The 27,419-nt window shown below is 33.2% G+C and overlaps 1 protein-coding gene across 1 annotated transcript in view; it reads right to left on the bottom strand.

Moving 5' to 3' along the window:
- LOC149897194 (uncharacterized) overlaps positions 1-27,419 on the bottom strand; it is a 99,986-nt gene that overhangs the window by 61,938 nt on the left and 10,629 nt on the right. Inside the window, exons 8-11 of the mRNA XM_090116839.1 lie at positions 24,605-27,179; positions 12,897-13,028; positions 10,864-11,343; positions 7,597-7,753 (exon numbers count right to left, since the gene is read on the bottom strand). Of these exons, the coding sequence (XP_089972965.1) occupies positions 7,597-7,753; positions 10,864-11,343; positions 12,897-13,028; positions 24,605-27,179 (3,344 nt within the window). The remainder of the gene's footprint in view (positions 1-7,596; positions 7,754-10,863; positions 11,344-12,896; positions 13,029-24,604; positions 27,180-27,419) is intronic.

The following is a 27,419-nucleotide window of genomic DNA, read 5'->3' on the forward strand; positions in this document are numbered from 1 at the left end:
AAATCGGTCCAGTAGTTTATGAGCCTATTCATTACAATCAAACAAACAAACAAACAAAGCTTTCCTCTTTATAATATTAGTGTAGATATAGCCGGGCGGCCGGCTGGTACCGCCGCAAACGCTACGTCCCGCAATTTTTAAATCTGTAATATCTTCGAAAATATTCACTGAAATCCATGTGTAAAAGGCCATATAGATCTATATTAAATGAACAATGTATTCAAGGTCTTTAATTGGTTAAGGATTAATGCTGTATTGGTTAAAATCGCTTCGAAAATTAGCCATTATTTGTCGTAAAAAGTAAATGATAAAAAAAGTTATTGTGGGTTATCCATAAGAGATAGACATATACCATCACGGACTTTTCTGTAGACCTTTTCAATGTAGTTAGTACATTATTTTGATAAAACTCGTAGGGTGCCTCCGTTTGCACTGTAAGTGGAAAAATTGTAATTATTTACGTAATCACATTAGAAACCTCAAAAATAACAGTAGGTACTTCTCCACTATTTAATGGATGTTATTATACATATAAACCTCCCAATTGAATCACTCTATCTATTTAAAAAACCACATCAAAATCCGTTGCGTAGTTTCAAAGATTTAAAGAGACATAGGGACAGAGAAAGCGACTTTTTTTATACCTACTATGTAGTGATGATGATAACAATATTAATTCATTAATCTTAATTCTTAATATATATACATAAATCTCGTGTCATAATGTTTGTCCTCAATGGACTCCTAAACCACTTAACCGATTATAATAAAATTCGCACACCATGTGCAGTTCGATTCAACTTGAGAGATAGGATAGTTTATACATGTAGGTACCACGGGCGAAGCCGGGGCGGACCGCTAGTATACCTACCTATATAAATTCATGCTAACTACTTTAGTTAAATTCAATACAAACTTAAACATGCGTGTGTGTGTGTGTTCACGTGTGTGTGTCGTGTGTGGTGTGGTGTGTGTGTGTTGTGTGTGTGTACGTGTGTACATCAATAATATTGAAACAAACTTTCTAGTTGTTTACAGATGATGGAATATTGGAAAACAATAACAATTCCTTAGACGATAACATAAATAATTCTGACAGTGTGAGGAAAGATGATGATGATGATGATTATGAAGATGGCTTTTTAAATTTAACAATGTAATTGTTTAACCTTCATTGATAAAGTTTTTATTCCATTCTTTTCAATGTATGGTAACTTTAATTTATTTTTCACTTTTATGTTTATTTTTTTTCATTTAAGCTTTTATTTATAAGAACAGTAAAGTAAATAATATTGTATTCTTGCAATTATTTCCTGTCGCATAGTTAAAGTACACTAGCTGATGAGCTGCATGCTTCATTACTTTTTTTTATTTATACACATTATTTAATACTTAACAATCGAATTAGCGTCTGGCTAATTAATTTTAGATTATATAATGTTTGAAGAACATAATATGAAATTTACAGACATTCTAAAATAATTTGAATTTTTTATAAAAACGAAATAAAAAATTGCGTCTGGCACCTATTTAACAACGAAAAAAACGTCTTGCAATAAAAAAATTATGTCTAATGGATCTATCTAAAGGTAAAATATTAAAAATTACGCGTTAAAAAATGACTTTAAATTAAGGAAATTATCCTGTGCAGAAGAGATGCGCACTAAAAAACGCAACCACTGCGACCAGCCAGACAGCCCGGACTCTAACCGAAATAGCAAGAGGAACAGTATATCAAAGAACCAACTATACTAAAATGCTCACTTGTCAACGTTGGTAGCTCCTATACGATATAGTGAATATAAAAACACAAATCTTGTTATGCTTTGAATTAAAAAAAATATAATTATTCCCATACTTATACTAATTATTATTACTTCCTATAATTATATTCATGTACGTTTTCACTATTTCACGGTCATATTGATTAATGAACTCCAATATTCTTATATTCAGACATTTCCATATAAAACTGCACCATGTTAATTGCGTTAAAATATGGAATTTCACGAAGCACGTACATACAAAATTCAAGTAATCAATTATCTTAAATCGAATGCACGGCAGCATCCACTAATGACTATTTCTCAATATTTCCCACTAATTACTATCAATTAATTAAAATTCGCGAATAAGCGAAAGAGTTAATTAAAAAATACACGACCGCCTTGTCATGAATTAATTTTACTGAGCCGATAAAAGGTATTTACTAGTGTCCGACCGAAACTGGTTTCCAGGCCGAAACCGAAACCGAAACCGAATGTTCGGCCGTGGCTTCAGTTTCGGCCGAAACCGAAACCGAAACCGAAACTCACGTGGTCTAGTATGAAATTTCTAAAAATACTGAACTTTGGTGCATTTTACCTATTATTTTGCCTTAATTAGGGCATGAAAGGAAAACACAGTATATTGTTGTAATCATTTATTTAATATAAAATAAAAAAATAATATTTTTAAAATATTAATGATAACAAATGTAATTTTTATTATTTTTTCAAATTAAGTTCTCGGTAAAATCAGTCATCTAAATCAAATCAGTAATTGTTACTGTTACTTTAAATACTAAGTTTTGGTATTTTGAGATCTTTCTCTTTATTAAAGAGTCTTTAATACTTTGGATTGGTATTTGTACTTAGAAGAATAATAAGTCTCTTTTAGGTACCTCTTATATAAAAATAATAATTATTAATTACATTTACACCCAGTTCCAATCTCAACATAGATAATCAAAAATTGTTTCCACCAGTGTGGGTCAACCAACGCTTTGACAGCGTCCGTCAAAGCGTTGCCGAGGAAAACGAAGGCGAGCGTGAACGTGTGTGAACTAAGTTCACTGAACTTGCGAAATAGGTAAGTTTCGGTTTCGGCAAAAGTTTCGGCCGATTTTGGCCGAAACCGAAACTGCGGCCGAAACTTGATTTTTGGCCGAAACTCGGCCGAAACCGAAACCGAAACCGAAAGTTCGGTCGGACACTAGTATTTACCTAAATGAAAATTATTGATATTTTTGTGTAGGTATTAAGATAATAGACCAACTATTTACTATTAGTTCAGGATCCATCGCCCATTTTTGCAAGTGATTACTATCAAGCTAATTTTCCGTGAGTAGCTTTATTTTGATGAGACGCCCAATAATTTCATGTACGAAACTCTCGATTGTGGTAGCTAACAGAGGTAACAAGGATAAAATATTTTGATTTGATGGTTCTCAAATATTTATTACCAACTGAATGTTTTTTTTTGTTCAATCTCAAGATAATTATTTAAATTATTCGAAAAAATATTTGTCCTACAACATCTATGGTTTGATCAAAGAGTTCCCTCTTTCCAATGTGTATCGCACATTGGAGAGTGTTGCAGATTTTTTTGTTTTCACATATTTAATACTTATATAATTCAACAGACATATTGTCCTACAAATTGCGTAATAAATATTTGAGAACCATCAAATCAAAAAATTGTATCCTTGTTACCTCTGTTAGCTACCACAATCGAGAGTTTCGTACATGAAATTATTGGGCGTCTCATCAAAATAAAGCTACTCGTGGAAAATTAGCTTGATAGTAATCACTTGCAAAAATGGGCGATGGATCCTGGACTATATTGTTTTTACAGTAGTTCATTAGAACAGAAGAATGAATATCACAAAATGAACATTATGTTAATTTTAAAGTACCTAGCCTATTTATGAGAATTTTATACAAATCAGTTCACTATTTCGCGGGTGTTACCTACCTATCAGACAGACAGATTTACTTTCTTACATTAAATGTATGAAACCACGTAATAGAAAAAGTAAAACGATTTTGTGTAAATGAGACTTACATCTGCACATAAACAATGCGTAACTTAAAAATAAACGAGGCTAGGGCGCCAACGATAATTATTGTCGTGAGCTAAGGGACTATGCACACTGTAGATAATATGTAAGTGTGGTTTTTTATTTTTATTTACAACGATATTACAAATTAGTCTCAATGCTACTATTTTTTCTATGTGGCAAAATAGTAGGCACTTAAAATAAAGAAATACCTTGTGTTTTTGGTAACGTAACCGACTTAAGCATTGGATGAATCATGAAGCGCAAGTATTGCCTATAGCAGCTAGCTTGTACTCTAAATAATATATGTTATACACATACAGTTATAGTATAAAACAAAGTACAAAGAACACATAAAATTATTTTTATGAAAAAATCCCTTTTCAGAAGAAAAGAGTATGAAACAATACAATACAACGTATCCTTCTCCTGACCATAACGTACAATTATCGAAATCGGTCCAGCCGTTCACGCGTTCCGTGAGTCTGTGACCAAGTGAAATAGGGATTAATTTTTATACATAGAGATTATTATTTCCTAGTACAGAGTGCAGTGTGAAAGGAGCCTAAATTAAGGCGATCATGACCTAACGCGTCTGGCCGGCGTCTGCGAAAGGGCATTCAGCTTATACTTTATATTTTACTTACTTGAAGGTGAAATTTTCGGAAATATAAGGTTGACAGTTTATGAGCAAGATAATTTATGGTGCGATGATTTTGGTATTTTGGCGCTGCTGTTTTAAATTCTGTACATTTTTGCGCATTTTATGTTGCGCTTATGCTCATGGTTTTCAAACATATATTTTCATGATATTCGTTAGGATATACTTACACAAAATATTCGTAGTATGGGCACGTGCCCTTGTAATTGTCTCAGATTTAAACATGATTCTCTCTAATATTTAAACGTGTGATATATTTCTTATCATCTCTATATTAAACGTAGCCCAACTTCTAGAAAGTAGCTAGTCGCTAGATATTAGTAAATGAAATCACGTCTTTTCTCAAATAACACAGAGCCTAACCTTTAAATGAACATTCACTAATGCTGATGAAATTCACAGTTAGCTGGTAACCGCAGAAGTAATCAAGTTATCTCACGCGCAGACCGCGAACGAATTATGAGATTTACGCAATTTGTAAACAAACATTATATCTATGGATAATTTATTTTTATAGTTATTTTGAGATTACTATAAACGGAGATATATTACAAAATTTAAATTCGTGTTAAGTAATTATTTCTAAATTTTTATTGAATCCTGGATATACTTGGATTTTTAACTAGATTAAATTGTCTGATATTTCTTAAAAAATAATAAGCGAAAAAAAATAATTGCAATAGGATTTGAAGATCAAAATCATTTTTGACAACATTGGACAAATCTGCGTTATTGTTTAGACAGTAAAAATAGATAAGAGAAGATGGTGCCGTGGATTTTATAATAAAATAAATATATTACCGATATTTATTTAGGTTCACACACAGGGTTCACATCTGACAACACTCGATTTACGGACGTCCGGTTCATAAAAAAACGGTAGAAGTATATCCGTACCTTAATCTGTATTAAATATGGTACAGTGTGTGACAATATGTTACGTTTTTTTTACATATTTATGGCGCATATGATTTTGCAGTTGCTACAGTTCCTAAAACGACAGAAGTTTTTTATTTTTGTAATTAGCGTATTAAGCTGTTATCTCTGCATACCATTTATACTCAGCTTTTTGCGCACTTTCTATAGGTAAAATAAAACCTGCATAATTCGTGTAGTGAATAGTGAGTGTGTGACCATATCGTAATCTATCTACGTAATCCGATCAATTTTAATTAGGCTAAGCCGTTTAGATGTTATATCTTTTAATGATGTAGAATTAAGAAATATTACGATTTCAAATGTGTATTCAGTATTGCATTGTTATCTCATTTGTATTTTACGGTAATTTCTGTGTTTGTCTTTGTATTTTTTGGAGTGTATAATTTTTTTGAAAAGGGGGGGAATAATGTAGGGACACACATATTATGCAATTCGCTGACCGAGCTTTTGTATACGTGTGCGTCCACATTGTTTCCCCGACGCTTTCTACATTTTATTAGAATTATTATTTAGTAGTGCTTGACGCCTAGTCTTAACAACACATATATTGTGAAGAGTAATAAAGTGATTAAAGGAAAGGCATTATTATTTGGGCAACCTTGGGGTACAGAAGCACTACTCAACACTAGATATCCCTTTAACAATAGAGTTCCAAGTTAAAAGCTTAAAAACAGTATTATACACATACTGGTGTTACCGTCGAATGTCCATATTAGTTAAGGGTATATTTACAATAATCGTGGCGCAAAACAAAGCATGCTTAGAGACGCCGGCGCCTGCGCATCGTACTTGTTTGACTATTGTTGTCTAGCGTCTCGACGGCTTTGCCTTTTTTACAATTATAAATAATCTGCTTTACCTGTGCTTGAAGATTTAAGGGAAACTTTATGATAATATGAGTTGGTTTATGTTATGGTTAAACTTAACTTGCTACTTTGAAGTTAAACTTACTTGAACTCGAATCTTAAAGTTAAATGCAAAAAAGAAACCTACTAAAGCCATAACCTCAACCTTAACCATAACCTCTGACAAAATTACGAAGAAAAAGTAACTGTATTCAGTCAACCTACCTTTTCTACCACATTAATTTTCCGCGAGGATTCAAACCCACAAGGAAAATACGTTCACACCAAATCAACCAACATACTTTGAAACCTGAGTATATAGTGATATGAAATTAATATGTTATGATGTGTTTAATGTAATAAATGTGTGGTGTTAAGGTGAATGGAGAGATGGTATGAGGAAGCTTGTGGTCGGGACTCTTGGGAAGATTTAATTAAATTCTAGATATGCTTCGCGAATTTTAGCAGAGATAAAAATATTTTAATGCCTTACGTATGGATAATGCAAATCGGATATCTCGATGCATCAATTTTGAACATATCTTATAATTGAAATCCTATTGATTTTACGAATGTTATTAGAATTGTGGATAGATGTAAACAGCGAATGAGATCTGGATGCCATATCTATAACAATATGGATGTGATATGTACCTACCTATCGCCTATATTAATTTCTTAACTGAACATTTTATGTACGAACACTTACCAATGATATAACAACCTAAAAAACTGTGACACAATAAAACATATAGCCGAAGTTTCAATTAAATATTGGTAAATATTTCGAGTATTCCATTGCGCTATTTGCAGTCTGGCAGGCATTCGCGCGTTGACGCCATATTTGCTATGCTAACAAGGAAATCGGGAAAAATTGAAATTCACCCGTCAGAAATACAGCTATATTTCATTGTTACAAACGGGACGGATCGTTCTTTTGGTGCTTCATAGTTCGGGTTTATATTTGGTTAGTTTGTTTTAAATTAGCTCAGGTTGACTCTATTTAAAAAGTCGTGCATTTCTTATGTTAATATCATGGATCAGCCATCAGGAGCAAGTTAAAAGTAGAGCAGAGCAATGTTACTTATAGTTTTTAAAAGATCAGAAACTTGATGACGAAGCTTATACATATTGTTCGTTACACACGATGAGTCTTATTTTCCCTGAAAAACAATTATGACAATATTCGCTAACAATTAGTTTGCAAATTAAACTTTATCTTGATCTTGTAAACAAGAGCTACTTAATCTAAATAAATACATAATTGACCTGATATTCCGAGTCAAATAATAACAAGGTAATAGCATAAAGTTCCTTAACCTATCACTTACCAGCAAAAGGAACGTCGCACACATACTCCTCAACACAGTTGTCAGTACCGCTGCGATCCGTGGCCCCGCTAGCCACAGACACCGCTGACGTGGCGCGCAACAGATAGATATCCGTCTCAGTCTGGCTGTCTCGCAGCGCTGACCGCCGCTTGTACTCCTGTTGAGAGGTGACCTTTATGTTTGGGTTCCAAGTTCCGTTGATGGTGTCTACTGTCTATTATATCTTATAAGATTTCTAATTATTTTGAATAACTATTTAGTTAGTACCTACTGAAGATATACAGTTATTGTAATTCCAAAATTGATGAGTGATATTGCACGCCTCATAAGCGAAGCGTTGAGGTGGGTACTACTGTCACTTCGCGCAAAACATCTGATTTTTTAAACTTAAAATGTCTTTATGTATCATACATTGCACTTGTAAGATAATACATACACACACATATTAAGAAAAAACACTATTTTTAACGTTCATGATATTTTTGATGTCATTTTTGTTATTTAAACTAGTTAAAAAACAGTTTAAAAAAGTTCTGTCTTGGACGTCCGTGTGTCTGTATGTGCGGATCCTTTTTCTTGTTAACACGATAGCGACCGAAATACTTTACTAATCGAGTCTTTTTTTTTCTCTTACGCTTGAGTATGCTCAGGAATAGAACCCTTTCATTTTTCAGGGTCTGATTCGATGTGGTTTAATTGTTATTAAATAAACAAAAATAATAATTAATAAATATTTATTTAAAAAAAATTATGAGGCGTGCACTTTTGGATTTTCCAAATTATTTTAATACTATGACGTTTTTAAAACTTCAATTGTTATTTTCTTTTTTCATAATTTGATTGGATCTTATTACAACAAAATAATGTAATTATACTCTAGTCTTATACTCTATAATGTAAGTAAAGCAAATTAAAAACTCACTGATTTTTAATGACTTATATCTACGCTTCCTAATACTTACCAGAACAAAACTACAAATTGACCTTTGATTGATTGATTGATTCGAGAGGTATTTGAACAAATTAATACCTAATACATGCCTACTCAAATTAAAGTATCGAAAAATAAAATATGTACATATTGTTTAGCTCCATGTTAGTTTTAATAAAATATTCGACGATTAAATTGAATGATTGTAAGTATTAAGGTATATAATATAGTTTCTGCTGAATTCTGTTTAAGAATTCTGAAAAAAGGTTTTTATGCCAACTTAAATACGATAACATGTACTTTACGATTACTTATGACAAGATAAATGTTTCAATAAATAAAAATTTAGTATTCATAAGTTGTATACTTACTCATTAGAGCGAATTTACAAAATAACTAATTGAGGAGGGGTTAAAATCTTTCTAAGAAGATTTAGATAAGTATATAATTATACCAGCAACTAATAAAATAAGAATAATTACCCACCTTGAATAAAATTCAGCAATACTAGAAATACTAGCCCCTATTGTAATTTTCATAGCAATCTCAAGTATACGCGTTCCTTGAAGACTTTACCTACTTGCACTTTGTATACCGTATACCTGCTTAGATAATTACTAAACTCTAAGTAAAAAAAAAATTATACCTGTTAACTTTTACAAGTTTTTTTTAATAGTCATTTTTTTAATACAATCTACTGCTACTACTGCACTACTTTTGTTGGAAAATGGCTAGGTACCAATAAAAAATTGAAATTGTTCTTTTTATTATTGAGTATTGAACAAAATTTATTCTATTTAACAGATCTTAGTATTTATTTAATATAAAGAGTTGTGAGACTAAAAGTTAGCTTTATTGCCTTACAAATAAATTGGTTGATTATGGTCACCATAAAATTTGCTAGAAACCCTTGTACAATTATGTAAATTTACTTCAGTGGTTATAAATAATTTTCTTTAAGATTTAAAAACATTTTTTGTGTTGATTGTAATTACGTTTTAGTCACTTCCACATATTTCATAGTATTATAAGATACCAATTATTTGTCTTAACCATATTATCGTAAAGCTTAAACAAAAAAAAATACGCCTGTTGTGAATCAAATGCGCGGCGCCTTAAGAATGTATTGCAGTGGTGTTGCGTTTAAAATTTCATTAGGCGTTTGAATGTAAGAAGTAGGAACAAAAAAATATATTATAAACATTGCTTAAGCTACGTTATTAAATTATAATTAAATTAAAAGAAATTATCAGTAGCGCATAAAATAAAAAAGACAAGAAAAGAAACAAAATAAAGAAATCATAAAAATTTATTGTCATAAACTAAATAAAATAGAAAATAATACATCATAAGCCTTAACATAGGTATCATAAAATACAATAAACCTTACAATTACCAAATATAGCTGATTTTGTTAATTTGTCTTATTCAATGTTATATATCAAAATATTATAATTATATCACTTCGATAATACTATATGTAGCTGAATATATTTCGTTTATATGCTATTGTAGTGGTATAAAAAAATAAAATAAATGCATGTCTTGAAAAAATGCTCAATCTATTAAAAAATTACTATTGTTTTGTAAAAAGCTTCTACATCTAAATAGCACCTTAAGGACTTGTTAGCGATAAAACAATACAACTTACTTCATAATACATATTTACATTTTCAGCACCAATTCTAAATTAAGACCATATTTTTTTAATCTAAAACATGTAAATTTCAGTATTGTCACTTTTATTTTTATTTGTAAGTAATTTGAACGTTACGCATATTTAAAAATCACATACATTTCACTCTTTTCTATTATTTTATTACGAAATACAATAAAATACATCTTAACAATAAAAATCTATAATAAAATATCACGGATCTGTTACATCGCCTTGCGATTTTTTCCTAATTCTTATTTCTTCTACAACCTCCATTATTAGCTGAAATATTGGAAAAAACAATTAAAAGTGCAAAAAATAAATTAACATGCGCATGCGGTTGTTCTTAAAATTATGTTTTTGATGAATTTAAAATTGAAATGTAAATATGTTTAATTTTAGTGTGTTTTACGGCGACCTTGTGATTTATAACATTCGTGATGCTATAATAAAATAACTTTAATAAACAACACTTAAGTTTTCGCAATTTTTTCGTAAACAAAACATACAATTTCTGAACTAAAAACAGTTGAAGTAACTCGATCGTTCTTCCAAATATAGGTTAACCGCAACTATAATTTTATAGTACAGTGACATCATACATGCATTACACCTACTAGCATCCTAAGTGCATAAAATTACAACTACCCACATTAAACTACATCAACTCAGGACTAACCTGACTCAAGGGCCGTATCCTTTCGTGTATACTTCTCTCTGCCTGTTTCGCGGAGGGGGGCGGGTGGTCGGGGGTAGGGGGTTGTTCATAGTGCGACGGTGATAAGGGAATTTCGATCTTAGGCCCATCGTAATACCGCTCACAATCGCTCGGACTGTTCATAGATTGGTCATCGAGAAGGCTCTCTAGAGACGATCTTTCTTGGTTCGAGTATTTTCTCACTCTTTCTATAGCCACATCGTCGTGTTGTGGACCGAAATTGTTTCTCCTGAGCTTCCGTCTTGGATTCTGCTCTTTGATCACTACGTTTTCGTACATGGCTGTTATGGCGACGGGCTGTGAGCGGTTCTTCAGGCTAGTCCTGGGGTTTGGCACTGGTATGGCTCTAGGGGAATTGTGTTCCTCGTAATCCATGTAGGATAGTTTACCGTCAACGTATTGGTCGACCGAGCGACCGTGCTTGAGGTAGTGTTTTGAACCCTGCAACAATGAGAAAGGTAGTTCTGAATTACCTAAATATATTCCTAACCATTAATAGTCTATCACCTTTGTAGTTTAATACAATTATTCAATATTCTATACTACAATGTAGGTAAATTATGGATAAATTGTGCTAATATACGGAGAATATTCATATAAATATCCCATTGAGCCCAAAGCGGCCCGATCGGTCCACGAGACAATAGATTTTCTATAGTGTCTGTGGTTCCGGGGCCTGATTTAATATACAACGGGTAATACTACACATGCTGTTATTTTTTTTTCCGAACCATTAATTTATGACTAATACACAATGCAGCAAACTGTTTCAAAGTCTGTAATAACATGGATTACGGAATAATGAACAACATTGTCTTCAACCTTGCTGTTGCAATCATTGGCAGCGAATATGTAAACGTTTAAAATAATTCTAACAATGATGTAATCGATGCGAACATTACAGAATTAAGAGGCATGGAAAATGCCAATACAGATTATCCTAAATTTTAGAAGCTGTGTACTTTATTATCTGACCTTTAATCTTGTTTAGATAGAGATCATGAAAGCTTTCAAAACAAATTAGGTTATCGTTTGCGTAGACAAGGCAAAATTACATGAAATATAATATCGTACTTTAGAATAACCTGAATCAATGGTCAAACAAATTCCCAATAATTTGAGAGTGAAAGACTCGTCGGAATAAAATATACCTCTGGATAAAGCTCGTTCTGATACTGCTACTAAATCAATATTATTATTTTCTAGCACAAATATTTTTGGGTGAAGAGTATTCATTATATACAGCTTGCCAATGAAGCGTAGTTTTACTTTCCAATCTATTCTTATTCTAAACAGCATACATTCAATATTTCAATATATAATCATTTTTTACTTATTTTACTATTTGCTAGCTAATGTACAGTGCACCTATGCATGATCTAAATTCTAATATAATCCACAAACGACGAAAACCACCCGAAGCACAGCTTCAAAAAATTCATGTTCAGAATACTAAGTTTTTTATTCTATTCTACCTTCACACTATCAACTTTTACTAAAGTGCATCTATTCCCAACCACTACGTATCTGGTTAAATCTTACCTTTATTATGTAAATTCTTAAAACGAATTATTATTCTATCTAAAATCTACATCATCCATGTCCATTACCACTACGTACCTGACAGCCGTCATCTACATTTAAATATGACCGCCAGCATCTACATCTGACCGCCGTCATCTACACCTCACCTGTATATCGTCCAAGCCATTTGGCTTCTAATATGAGACCTATCTCAGGATGACCCAAAATAGCTCAGGAGCTATTCTATTCCTCTACATTACCAACTATTAACTAAAGCGCATCTCCAACCATATCTCACCAGTAATATATAAAATTCTTAAAGTGAATTCTACATTTCTTCTACATTTGACCACCGTCATCTACATCTGACAGTCGTCATTTACATCTGACAGCCGTCATCTACATCTGACAGCCGTCATCTACATCTTACAGCCGACATCTACATCGGACAGCCGTCATCTACACCTCACCTGTATATCGTCCAAGTCATCTTGACTCCTAGCATGAGACCTGAGCTCATAGCTGTAACCGGAAGAAGGTGAGTTGGCATGGGTGGGGGACACTGAGAGGTTCCTCCTGGGAGGCTTCTTGGGAGGGGTGGGCTGTCGAAACAGAGTCTCAGCTTTATGTCCGAGAGTTAAGTACTTATAGTATACACATTATATGCTTTGATAATGTATTTTCATATGAGATAATTGTATTAGATTTATTAAAAGAAAATAACCCATGACCTGTTGCAATACAAAAGTACGATAATTACTATATAAAACGTTTTACTGAGCATACAAATACTATTAAATCATTTCAACAAAAGTAATGGCGTCCCTTAACCATTACTTGAAAATCAGTATCTAGATTTAAATGTTCCAATTCATTTAAATTCAGTTTAAATTAATAGTTCTTAGCATTGTTAGATTCAACCACGTAATTTTATTTCCCGTCGTGTACGCTTCAGTAGGATTCTAGGAAATGATGGCTTGGAAACGAGATACATCCCTACGCTGAAATTGTCGGTAATTTACGAGAATGTCAGCATCTATTTATAAGGGATCTTATTGTCGTCGCTCGAAGATAAGTGCCCGCAATTGCGTAATTGTGAAATTGAACGATCACGGAACTCGGCGTTGGCGTAAAGTTCAAAGTTTAAACTTTCCAGTGAAAATAACTTATGCTTGTGTTTTGTGTCTTTTATAAAGATGACATTGTTGTGCTATGAATTGAATTCATTACATCAAAACTACCATGAATTCCAGTAGTTCTTTTACTTTTTAAAGACATAAAACTTCCAAACAGAGTAAGGTCAAGTCTTGTAATTGCAACTATCTGGTTAATGCAACTATCTTATATAACGCCCTCTAGGATTGCTTTTTTGCCCAACAACAGGCGTGATATTGTTCTGCTAGTAAAAATATTAATAAAAAAATATAGATGGCGCTCATCGGTCAAGAATTGTGTGAGTGACAGGGCTTTTTGTCATTCCACCATTTTTTTGTTGCCAGCGCTGAATGCACGCGGTGCGTAATTTGATCAAAAATACTGTTTTTTGTGGTTTCTCGCGGGTTTTTTTACAAGGAGTGTATTAATCAACCACGGTAAGTCGTTTTGTACGTGCTTGTTTTATTCTACGATGATTCTACTCCGAATTTTCTGTGTAGTTACATTTACCAGGCCAAATATGAAAAGTCTTATTAATGCAACTATTTTTTTATTTTTAGGTTAGTTGCAATTATCTGACAGTTTTTGTATGAAGTATGAAAATGTTAGTGATGTGACAGTGGACATAAATATGTCGATACAACCCAATGATATTAAACTTAAATTATAAAACGCCTGATTGCTATTTTTCGATGATTGTTACTCAGTGACGCAAAAATTACTGAATGGATTTTGATGAAAATAGACAGTAATTCATATATCAGAATAGAACATTAGCTATCTACTCCTTGACACGGAATAATATCTGTTCGTACTGGAAAGTCACTTATGACTTAAATGGCGCGCGTGGAGTACTAATAATGACTAATATTAATCATGATTATGTTTTTTTTCTTTAATCTTAATTTGTTGTTCACTGTGCCACTCAATAACTGTATGCTTTCTTGATGTTTTTTTAATATGATTTATGACTTATTGTTCTGTAGATGTCAAAACGTAAAAAAGGGAAGAAATATTCTTTGAATGATCTAATAGAAGCAGTTGAAAATGTAAGACAAAAAAAGATGAATAGCTACGAAGCTTCTGAAAAATACGAAATTCCAAGATCAACTATAATTCACCGTCTATATGGAACGCGCGGTGCCAAACAACCATCGCCTGGCAGACCACCTGAACTGTCTATAAAATGGGAAAGTAAAATGGCTGATCATCTCCACACGATGGAAAAATGCGGTTATCCACTGACCTCAAAGGAAGTAAAACAATTGATATGTAAATATATTCAAAGAAACGGTATCGTAACACGTTTTAAAAATGACTATCCTGGGAAGGAGTGGTTCAGAGGGTTTAAAAGGCGACACAAATTAAGCTTAAAAAAACCCCAGTCTGTGGAGGTAGCTAGAAAAAAAGCCTGTAATCCATTCACGGTTTACAATTATTACGAGTTGTTGGAACGAACAACACAAGAGTTAGAACTGGTGAACAAACCACATCAAATATACAACTTGGACGAAACCAGCTTCTGTAGCGACCCCTCCAAAAGTAAAGTTGTTGGTCGGATAGGATTCCCTTCTACTAGAACAACTGGCTCCCCTGGCAAGAATAACACCACTGTGCTGTTGGCTTCAAATGCGCTCGGTGAAAAGATTCCTCCCTTGATAATATTCCAGGGGAAACAACTATGGACGGAGTGGTTCTTCAAAAACGAAAGCGTTAATACAGCGTACGCTGTAAGCAATAAGGGGTGGATGGAAACCAAAATATTTGAAGATTACCTCAAAAAAGTTTTCTTACCAGCCATCGGAGCGGAAAGACCAGTCCTATTAATTTATGATGGTCATTCAACACATGTGGACCTGAGTGTTATAGAGCTTCTAGTAGCCAACCAAGTAACTGTTCTCAAACTGCCGGCTCACTCATCCCATATTCTGCAGCCATTAGACTGCAGCACAATGAAACCTATGAAAGACAAGTGGGATAGCGAATTGGTGAAATGGCAAAGACTCCATGTGGGTGCAAAACTCCCAAAGCAAGAATTTTCCAGGATCGTAACTATGATATGGGATGACTTAAACCCAGTTATCATTCAAAATGGCTTCAGGAAATCGGGTATATATCCGTTCAATCGAGATGCAATTCCAAAAGAAAAGTTTGACAAACTCTCATGGTCAAGATGGGAAGAACATATCCGACAACAAAACGAACAGTCTCTTGGCGTTGCTAATAATAATGCTGAAGAAGGAAGGAAGGTAGAAACTTATACCCGAAACGAAAATAAAGTTCCAACCCTTATGAGTTTGTGCACGAGTATGTGGCTTAAGATCCTTAATTGTGAGACTTCAAAAAAAATTATCCTACCCAAAACGGTGAAAGACCCTAAAACTTTTAAACTTTCGCTTGCCAATACCAATACCAAGAGTACCAATGCCAATCCTAACAGTGTCTCTTGTGAGGTGAAAATATTGAGCAATATACAACTGACATCAACAGAATATCAAAAAAAGGAAGATGAACGTGTTTCATTAGAAGAACTAATTCTTAAGTCTATTTCACGAGACGACATTCCTAAAACTTCAAAAAAACGCGTAAGTCAAGAAGCCGAAATATTAACTTACAAAGAGGCTATTGATCGTATGAAAAAAGAGAAAGAAGAAAAGGAAAAAGAAAAAGAAACTAAAAAAGCTTTAAAAGAGTTAAAAAGACTTGAAAGAGCAAATACTAAAAAGAACAAAAAAAGGTCCGAGACAAAAAAACAGAACGACAAAAAAAGCAAAAATAAAAAGAGGAAGAACTTGGAATCGGACAGTGAAAGCGATTGCTCATACACATCAATGAATTCCTCAGAAGATGAAGACTTAGACGCTTATCTTCAAAGTATTTTGTCTGAAGAAAACATTGACGAAGATTTGCAAGAGCCGTTACCATCGACTTCTAAAAAACATAAAGAGAAGACACTTAAATTAAAAAGCCAAAGAGTAAATGAAAGACAAAAACAAATATCCAGGCAGAAGGAAGTAAGTAATAAATAATGGTAACATTTCTAACTTAAGTTAACTGTAATTTGGTAAATGTCTTAATTATAATAGTATGTTGTAGGATAGTTTATAATTGTTACTAAAGGGAGTCAGTAATATAGTATACTTATGTAAGATAGTTTATAACTAAAGAGATATAAGTACCTACTTGAAGTAATGTTTATATAATTAATATACATATTTATATTATTAATTCAGCTAAAATAAATAAGTACCTGCTTAAATATGTAAAATTTAAATTTTATTTATGTTGCATACCAAACATAATTTTCAGAAGGAGATGAATTTACCCCAAAAACTAACTATTTTGGAAGAAAATTGTGAGGAAAAATTGCAGGAACCATCAATTACTAAAAAACAAGAGAAGAAGATACAGAAGGAAGTAAGTATACATATTTAAGGTACATAAATACCACAGATTTATATATTAACATTTTTTTTTTTTCAGTACGATATGCCACAATCCTCCAAGGTTAAAAACGATCTCAACGAGGGAGATTTTATTTTGGCTGCATTTCAGTCGATCAAAGGAAAAAGGACTTATAAATATGTTTGCCGTATTGAGCAAATCACCCAAGAAAAAATTGTAGTGAAAGGACTAAAATCAAAAAATAATAATAGAGTATTTAGGTTTATTGAAAACGATATTTCCATTATAGAAAAAGAAGATGTGATCTCAAGATTACCCGATGCTGTGATAAATGAAGAAGACATGGTAATCTTTCCTTATAAGGTAGAGATATTTGAATGTAAGTAAACAAGTACTTGGAGTTCTTCTGTTGGGAAATTTGATTATTCTGATTGAGATTTAATTATTCTAATTAATTAAAATTAAGCTAGGTAAAATAGTAAAGAAGTTCAAAGGAAGAGTAAAATAAGACTGTTTGATAACTAAAAGGCTGTTAGTGTATTTCAAATAAAGTTAAAAAATAGTGTAGAATTTAGAAATAAGAGTAAAAACAGACTGATTCATTACTAAATAATTGTTAAGTACCTACTGTGTTTAAAAATGTTTCGTTAATTTAAATAAATTATATAAGAATTTGTTATGTGATTCTAATAAAAATATATATAAAACAGTATACTTATCCCTGAGTTTTAATTCTGCTACCATGGCAATCGATAAAATTACGATAAAGTTCCCATCACTATTTTTGAGAAAATAGTTGCAATATCCCGCCCCACAGCGAAAAAGTATTTTTTTGCGAAATTGGTCTTTATTTCAAGAGTCTAGATATCATAATCCTATGAATATTTTTCAAGGCTTTTTTTTTAAATACACGCGCAGAAAACACACATAGAAAAATAAGTAAAACAAGCAATTAGTTGCAATTACCCGCCAGGACGGGTAATTGCAACTATTGCTGTCTTTTTCAGAACTTTTGGAAATACTTTTTTATTCTTCACAGTTTTTCGTGATTATGACGGTGAAATAATATCTGCATTAAATTTACTTATTCACAAATTTTTAAGAAATATTTTTTTCCGTATATTTATAGAATTATCTAGAGATGAAGTAATGACTCCAATATTTTTAGTTGCAATTACAAGACTCCACCTTAATGCATAACAATTTCGTAAGCTTAAAATTTTAAAGTGTTATGGATTTACTATAAAGCATTGATACTTATTAAATATTATGACTTATTACTGGAATGCCCTCAAAACTTGGTACTAAATCGAACTGAAATCCATGATTCATTATAGCCATTCAATAAAATCGCTATTGTCTTACACATGGACCAATTTATGTAGCCACAAGCGGAGCGGGTAATTGAATCTCAGTCCGCGGATGAGATCTAAATTGGAAGCAGGCGGACACTGAATGGACAATTTTCTCCATAAAAGCCTATTAACTGTGGATATCCTTTCATGCCTAGTTAATACGGATTGTGCGTAATTGAGTTTGTCTTCTAGTGGTATTTATACGTGTTCTATTATTTATCTATGATATTATTTAGAATTTGTCAAGTCATGTCTCGTGTCATGGTGCAAGTTTTGCGTTTTTCGCAATTAACCTATACCTTGATCGAATTGGCAAATTCTTTTTTTATCAGCTCTAACGCATGCGCGTTACAGGTTGACTTCAGTCATAGAGGATCAAGGCAAAGTGAAAAGAGCAGTGTATATTATGAAAATCATATAACCATCAATAATAAGCATGCTCACTGACGTTGCCATCATCCATATCATTTAAGTCCATTTCCAGATAATATCATCACAATATCACGAACATTTCTTGGTACAATACATCAGATATCCATCTTTATTTAAACGCTATCATCCCGCATCCTCTGTTCTGCTGTATCGACAATTGACGGTGCATAACTAACTAATCAATTTTGATCTACATTGCTTGTTACATTACCAACAAACGATTGAAACTGAATAACTTATCTAACATAACCAGCAATGTATTCCAATTTCGTTGAATCGTATTGAGTTTTAGTCCATTTGTGAACTTTTAAACATGGCTGGATGTTGGCGCCATATTAATGCCCTCATCGCGGCCGTGACGGCGCGGGCGCATCCAATTTATATTGAGTCCTTTGAAGTACTTTTGTGCTGTATTCGCGGAACTATTCCCTTTTGTGCTTGTTATTATGTTACAAAATTAATGTTCTTGTGAATTGAATAAATTGACATGTATGTGTGTTACGACATCTTATTTTGAAATGGATAGAAGTGTTCTGGGCAATTAATGTTGTCCTATCAAAATTAATAAATTCCGAAATAGCCTCTTAAAATAGTTGTGATATAAAACGTGGAGCATTTTTATATTAGTTTACTTAAATAAGTATTACCTATTGGTAATTTTTGACTATTTATTACTTACTAGCTTTCCACCCGCATCTTCGCCCGCGCAGTCAAAGAAAACCCCGCATAGTTCCTGTACCCGTGAGATTTCCGGGATAAAACCTATCCTATTTCCCGGGGTAAAAAGTAGCCTATGTCCTTTCTCGGGTATCAAAATATCTCTATACCAAATTTCATGCAAATTGGTTCAGTAGTTAAGGCGTGATTGAGTAACAGACAGACAGACAGTTACTTTCGCATTTATATTATTAGTATGGATAGATAATCTACTTACATTGAAATGTTTATCCAAATAACTTACAGAACATGAGATCTATCGCATAATTCACATTTCTAAAATACTACAACCCAGTAACCCACATAGCAATAACTAATAATATTAAAGCATTCTAAAGATAATTCGCGTCTGGTTCGATACTCATACATCACATGTCCATGTGATGTAACATGCTATTAATTTGTTATAACTGTAGAACTTTAGTTAGTAAGTTAGTAGTTTATAGACGACTGACTTCCTTTTATAATTCAGTGTAACTGTTTCGAATTAGGAACACTTTAATAGTACATCTCTTCACCATCTATACTATCCATACTATCCATACTAATACTATAAATGCGAAAGTAACTCTGTCTGTCTGTCTGTCTGTTACTCAATCACGCCTAAACTACTGAACCAATTTTCATGAAATTTGGTATGGAGATATTTTGATACCCGAGAAAGGACATAGGCTACTTTTTATCCCGGGAAAATGACGCAATCTCGAAAATCCCACGGGAACGGGAACAATGCAGGTTTTCCTTTGACTGCGCGGGCGAAACCGCGGCGAAAACCTAGTAATTAATATGTTTTTGACATTTTTTTTACATTCTGTTCAGAGAGATGAGGAAAATAGTTATATATTTAATATATGAAATAATATTAAATGCGTACTTTTTTTTTATTTTAATAACATTTTAGACATCTACAAACGAGTATTGTTTATACTCTACTAATATCACTGATATTGACACAAAAGTTGAACTACATTGAGCTAATTAGGCAAAGTACTATCAGCATCTCGCTTTCTTTTCAACATAAGATTTTTCTAACATATCTTGGCTAATTAGTCTTAATATATATAAATCTCGTGTCACAATGTTTGTCCTCAATGGACTCCTAAGCCACTTAACAGATTGCAGTAAAATTCGCACACCATGTGCAGTTCGATCAAACTTGAGAGATAGGATAGTTTAAACATGTAGGTACCACGGGCGAAGCCGGGGCGGACCACTAGTATATGTATATATATTCCAAATTATTGTCTTGAAACGTAAAATGTATGTATCCTACTTTACAACTATAATCGATCTTCATAAAATTTCTAACATATTCCGTAATTAGAACAATAGGGTATTATCAACCTGATCGTATTATAGTTGTACCTTTACATGATGTGATGCATTACACATGTTACATGTAGTTTAAACCTCATGTAGCAACTATTGTTTAAATTTTTTAAATATATTTTAGAAATAACAAATCTTCAGCATATCTAATTCAATGCAATCATACCATATTTAAATCAATTAATACATCCGAAATCATCTATTATTTTATACACATACGTTACCGAATTATGTTATAATAGAAGTTACGGAATTATTTTTTTTATAGCAAAATATTTGCTTAACATATTTTTCTAAATGAATAAAACAATTGAATGGTTAGGCCATTAACTTTCACGTTAACACTTAACCGTAGCAGTAGATATTTATTTGATCAGGTGCCCTACAATCGAAAGTAAACTACAAAATTACTCAAATTTAACAATACGGTACTATCGGTAATGTATACAAACATATAAACACTTATGTTGGCGCTTCGCCAAAACCTAGATTGTGTTATATTTCCGTCTTGCGAACATTCGACAGCAAGTAACAAATCGGACATGACAAATGTCACATTATTGTAAGTGTTAAAGATTTTTTTTTTATTTTTTTAAGTGACACTTCTTTAAGCACGTTGAGAGTAAAATTTCAAGGTCGCGTCATGGCAATACCGTCACGTTATAGAGTAAGGCGATGATTGTGGTATATTTGAATCTTTCTAAAGAAATTTCATTTTTCACGTTTCTACTCCTAAAATTTTTGTGATACCGGTGATTATATCATCGTTTCAATTCGTTTTCTGTTAAAAATTTGGATAAATCAATAAATCAATTGTAACAGAAAACGCTCTATAAGGTCATAAGAAAATAAATATTTTATTTGACATTGATTTTTTTTTTCTACATTAAGACCTAGATATTTAAGCGCAATTTCCAAAGGACACGGGAAACTATTAAGGCACTCAAATACAAGTGACGCTATTAAAATTTACTGCTGCTTACTAGCTCATTTTGCTTTACTAAAACTTCCGCAACGCTTCCGTATTTTAATCTTTGAAACAATGTTGCAAACTACAGCATTACGAGAAGTTAAAATTGGGTTATCGAGACCTTGGCATATTTTTATTTTAAAACAGATTCCCGAAATAAAGGTGACGTTCATACATTTCCAACGCAATATCCGTAACGCTTTTTCAGATAGAAATAAACATTAAAACTTTTCCTTTAATCGCATAAACAATGACAATATTCTTATTAGTTATTACTAAACCTAACTACGATTTAAAAAAAAAAAAATTTAAAAAAAATCTGGCCAATATCTAAAAATTTTACAAATAAACTTACGACAAAAAAAAACAAAAAACTTACACAAACATTCACAATATCCTTGCTCCTCACAATTCACACACACACATTTTGCACAGAACACACACAAACACTTCTCGAACACATACACGCTACGCACGGCGCGTACGCACGGCGCGACTGACGTTCCCTCGGATGGACCGGAACGCACGTGGGCACCATAATCTTGTTATAAACTTTATAATGGCCCTAATTTGCGGTTATTTTTACACCGTCTTCGATGTATTATAGGCGGGAATTCTTTACCGTGTTATAGTTGAGAATTTATTGAGAAAATATTAGTTAAGAATAATTCCTAATACTTAAGTCTTGAGGGTTTAACTAGGAGTTTATAACATAAACGTTATCTTAAAAACCAAAGTATAATGCAGTGTAGTTAATCTTCCTATCAATCATACAAAAAAAATCATTATTATCTCTGATTAAAGCGTAAAAATATCCGATACCAAAATACCCAGACTAAATAAATAGTTTCAAAATTTCAAAAAAATCCTGCAGGAAATTTCTTAAACAGATTGCATAGCACTAAATTAAACACAGCAATTCATCCATTGGACATTACAACATCCTGCGCCTGCGCATGTGTCGAGTTAGCAGAGCTTTCTCACGACATCTTAATCATAGTCTATTAGTTGATGCGCTTTGTAATCCACGACACGTATGGTCATAAGTATACCATAATAAATGTTATTAAGAACAAGTAGATTATTATAAACTTCTTATTCTTTATCTTTTTTATTCTGAAAATATACGTTTTAATTTTCGATTGTATTTAAACCTTTTTACTTGGGCGGTTGCAAAGAGCATATATTTTAGAAGCAATAAGACAAATTAACCGCCCCTTATAATAAAATATCGATTTTTATTTGGTCCTTTGTTTACCTCTTATTACAAAATTCATTTGGTGAGTAAATATTGCTTTTATGGACTCAAATTTTGCAGTAACACACTTCGGATCCTATTTACCTAATTGTCAAGAAATTTATCTCAAAAAACGAAAAACTTTTTATATACATCCTCCTACTACTACTTATTAAATATCTTATTTCCATCGTCTTAAAAGGTACCTATCTATTTCAAAGCCTTATTAAACCTACCCTGCTTCGAATTTTCAAGAGTCATTTCACATAATATGTTAGCAAAGCTGAGAGCTGACCTACTACTTAGAGATTCCAATGCCAGGACACGTTTGCCCCCATTTCTTGCGAATGTTTCGAATATTCTAGACGCTCTAACTTCGTTACTGACATAGTTTAGGACATAAACTATGAATAAACTGCACATTTGAACTATTTTGAAGAAATACCTATATAAAGCAAACTAGTCTATTAACTTCTTGGATAACCAGGAAAATATTTTCTGTACATTTTCTACATCAATTATTATGCTATTCCTCTCCTCAAACTAACTTCCTTCCGTACGTCTGGTTGTCTGGAAGAAATCGCTATGTAGCGATAAGACCGCCATTTGTTTAAATTTATAATTAGATGAAGTTCCTAGTTAAGTTATTTCAGAGCAATAAAGTATAAATAAATAAATAAATGCTTCTAACATTACACAATTTATTTAAACCGTTCAATACGTAAATAAACCAACATCTATTGTCCTGAAAGCCATCAAATATTCTTCGCTATCATCATTTTTATTCCTAACAGCATTAAACATTCCGATAATTTAGATTTTAGGAACTTTAACATCAACAGGTCACACAAACATTAATTAATTACAATATAGCGTGACGAGCAACAGGTCATGGGTGGGCCGAGTGATTTGAAAAGGCATTTAACATTAGAGGTGGAATAAAATTACTATTTAATTAATATGAATTAGGAACGGGACGTGGGAAAGTCAAGGTTAATTTGAAATTTCACTTAATTACACAAATACGCTGAAAACTTTATGGATACAAAATATTTCAGGTTATAGGTGATATTATGTCAAAGTATAGATGAAGTGTAAATGAAAATTATTTAGTAGGTAACACAGAAAACCAAATTAGAAATCTTCAAAAAATTTTTAGGATATGAAATTAATATATGACTAGAAACAAGTCAATATTAAATTAAGAATGTTTGTTACTAAAAGTGTAATAAGGGTGTACATAAATTCGTTAGAATTAACGTATAAATACGTAAAATAGAATAGATACATTAAAACGGAAAGCAACCTGTAATAAACAACATTTAGGGCACTTTTCCAGCAATAATGTGCGAGGTTGTATGGGAATATGTTTGTAGTTAACGAATAGTATCACTTTAAACGCTAAATACTTCAAACTTCATTCTAGAAGAAGCGATATGGTTGTTTATTTACAGACACATTCCTCGCTACACATCCTCGCACATTATCGGTAGAAAAAAAAACACCCTAAATACGTGAAATAGGTACATTAAAACAGAAAGCAACCTGTAATAAAGACCATTTAATTAGCAAACTCACCGAAACTTTGCTATACTCGTGCTGGTGCCTGTGCGGCGCGCAGCTGGACGCCGCACTAGACACGCTGAGCGCGTCGCCCTCGCTCGCGCCCTCCTCGTCCCAGCGGCGCCGCGACCCGCTGCGAACCAACCCCGCGCCGCGCTCAAGCGAAGCCGACGCGCACGACCCCGGAACACCACTGTCCGAGCAATCCGACGAGGACTTATCCCCCCTACATTCACCCTCTTCGTCTAAATCGTCCAACCCGCGCGTCAAAGTACTCCCGAAACGAAACGAATCGCTATGCTTCCAGGGACGCTTCGTTGCGCTGACGTCAGACTTTATCGTGTCCGCGTCGGAACTGTCCTCGTCCGATTGCACGCTACCCGACCCGTCGGAACCGTCATCGGACGATTCCTCCATGCAAGTTTTAAATGACGAATCGGATATGATAGTGACGTTCGAGTTGCATGATTGCAACGACCAGTGACCAGAGTGTTCCGAGGAGTTCGACTTGTTCAGCGGAAGATCAGAAGCACACAGAGATTTAGAATCGGTCGATGTTGATCTATTTGAATTTAACGACATAACCTCAGATATATCCTTAAGTGAATAAGGCCTAGCCGTCGACGATATAGATGAATGTGGTGACATTTCGACGTATGTATAACTATCGCGATTTGCTTTATTAGACTTTGAATCATTTCTTTCTAAAATATCTTGCACGTTAACTACGGCGTAAGGCTCTTCTAAATTGGACGGCACAGACTTATTTTTCGTTAAACCGGTTTTTTGTTTGGTCAAAGAAAGAGTAGTCTCTAACGTGATGTCTGGAGTCGATATACTTTTCTTTATGGCAGAGAATTTTACGATTAAGTCTATAGGAGAGTCTCGCTTATTTGCGTGTAATGAACATTTCCCTGAATCACAGAAACATCTAAATGATGTAGAAATCATTTCCATTCTATCTCTTAAAACGTCCATATCTATAGTTACAGTCTCTTCACTTTTAGGCGGAATATCTAAAAGATCCTCAGCACTATTATGGAATTTGGGAGGCTTAGCTCTACAAAAACATATAGCGGTTTCAAAATAACTTTTCCGTTTTTCATTAGTTTTAGTCAATGAAGAATCAGTGCCTATGGTGTCTGTGTTGAAAATAGAGAGAAACTCCTGAACAGTGGGACCTTTATACACACAATGGCCTGTGCCTCTTATGTGGTAGTGAGCTAACGTTTCTTTTAAGAATGCATCATTCCATTTTGGCAAATCTCTAACATTAATTGAATTTCTATCAACTTCAATATTAGTGAATGTTTTATGTCTAAACAGGACTTTCTTTTTAACAGTTCTTTCTGTTTTCTTACTCGGCAATGTACCCGTCATCGACAAATACATAGATTTTTCATCAACTTCTCCACTACAATCAACATTTTCTAATGCACTCGCTTCTGTGATATCAGAATATTCCGAAGCATTCGATTGAGTTCGATTTATACTGGATTTACTAGATTCTTTTCGCGAGACCAATTTGCGACCGTGGCGAAAAGATCTCGATTTTTCGGATAGCAGAATATCTTCTAAGTTTGTCTCATCAATCATAGAATCTGAAGATAACGTAGAAGATCTACTGACACTAGGCGAAGAATTATTGGTTTGAGTTGGAATGAACGTTCTTTTGGGAGGCTCAGGTGCTTTACGGACGGGAATAATAATATTTTCGTATACCGTTGGTTTTTCTGCGTTAAAATTAGGTTCTATTACAGGGATATGTGTACGTTTCGCTGGCTTTGGAGATAGAGTGTTATCCTTTTCTAGCACAAAGTTAGCGTAAATCGTGTTGTTGTTGTTAGAACTATCCGGTATGATTGAACGCGGTGGAGGTTTTGGTTTTGACACTGCAATTATATCATTGACTTCTTTCGTTTGAACAAAGGAACTAGTTACAATTGAACTGGAAAACTCGTACGATTCGTAACATTCGTTAACTAGATGAGCCGATTCTGAAGACATGTTCGATATCGTTGATTTCCTATTATTTTGAGGTCTTGGTTCGAAAATATCTTGTATAGCAGTTGGATTAACCGCTTCAACTACATTTCTACTATCCTGATTATTATCACTGTCAACTTCTGCAATAACGATGGACTCTGGTAAAGATTCTCTCGAATCACTTAGTTCATTATTTTCAGATATGTTTGGTAGGGAATTTTTAAAACCTGGACAACTTCTATTACTCCTATTCACAGTGGAATCTCTATTTAAAGTTCCTACTCTATCTAAAGAAATCGTATCAAATTCATCATTACAAACAATTTCACCAGACTCCTCTTTCTTTGCCAATCTTTTGAAAAATTTACTATTCCCTATATGCAAGGCATTTGAATTAGATTTTACTTCAGACTTTGTTTTGACATCGACATTCGATTCTGTTATGTTAGTAATGTTAGGAGCAGAGTTAAACTTTGCTTTAAGGCCCAAGCATTTTGAAGCAAGCTTTTTAACGAAACTTTGAGATGGATTTCGTGTTACAAGTGATGAAGATGAAGTTGAAAAGCTATCATTTATATTATTTTTCGGGGTCTCGGGGGCTGTCCTGTAAAACACATAAAGCAACAAAAATAAATCATGGGTAAAAAAATAAAACAACTCATAATAATAATAAAGGGTATCTTAAACGTACCACCACCAAAAAGAAAAAAAAACAAACAATACTACTTTCTAGCACAATTCTGCTAACTGTATCAACAAAGCCCTCTATACAAACGAAGCTGGGTACTACAATAATTCCAGATGCTAAATATAATTTAGTTACATCACAACGTAACATTTTAAT

The sequence above is a fragment of the Colias eurytheme genome, chromosome 26 (genome assembly GCF_061535395.1).
Source record: "Colias eurytheme isolate Ceu_HAF_F1 chromosome 26, ilColEury1 Martin Lab GWU primary, whole genome shotgun sequence".
Lineage (NCBI taxonomy): Eukaryota > Metazoa > Arthropoda > Insecta > Lepidoptera > Pieridae > Colias > Colias eurytheme.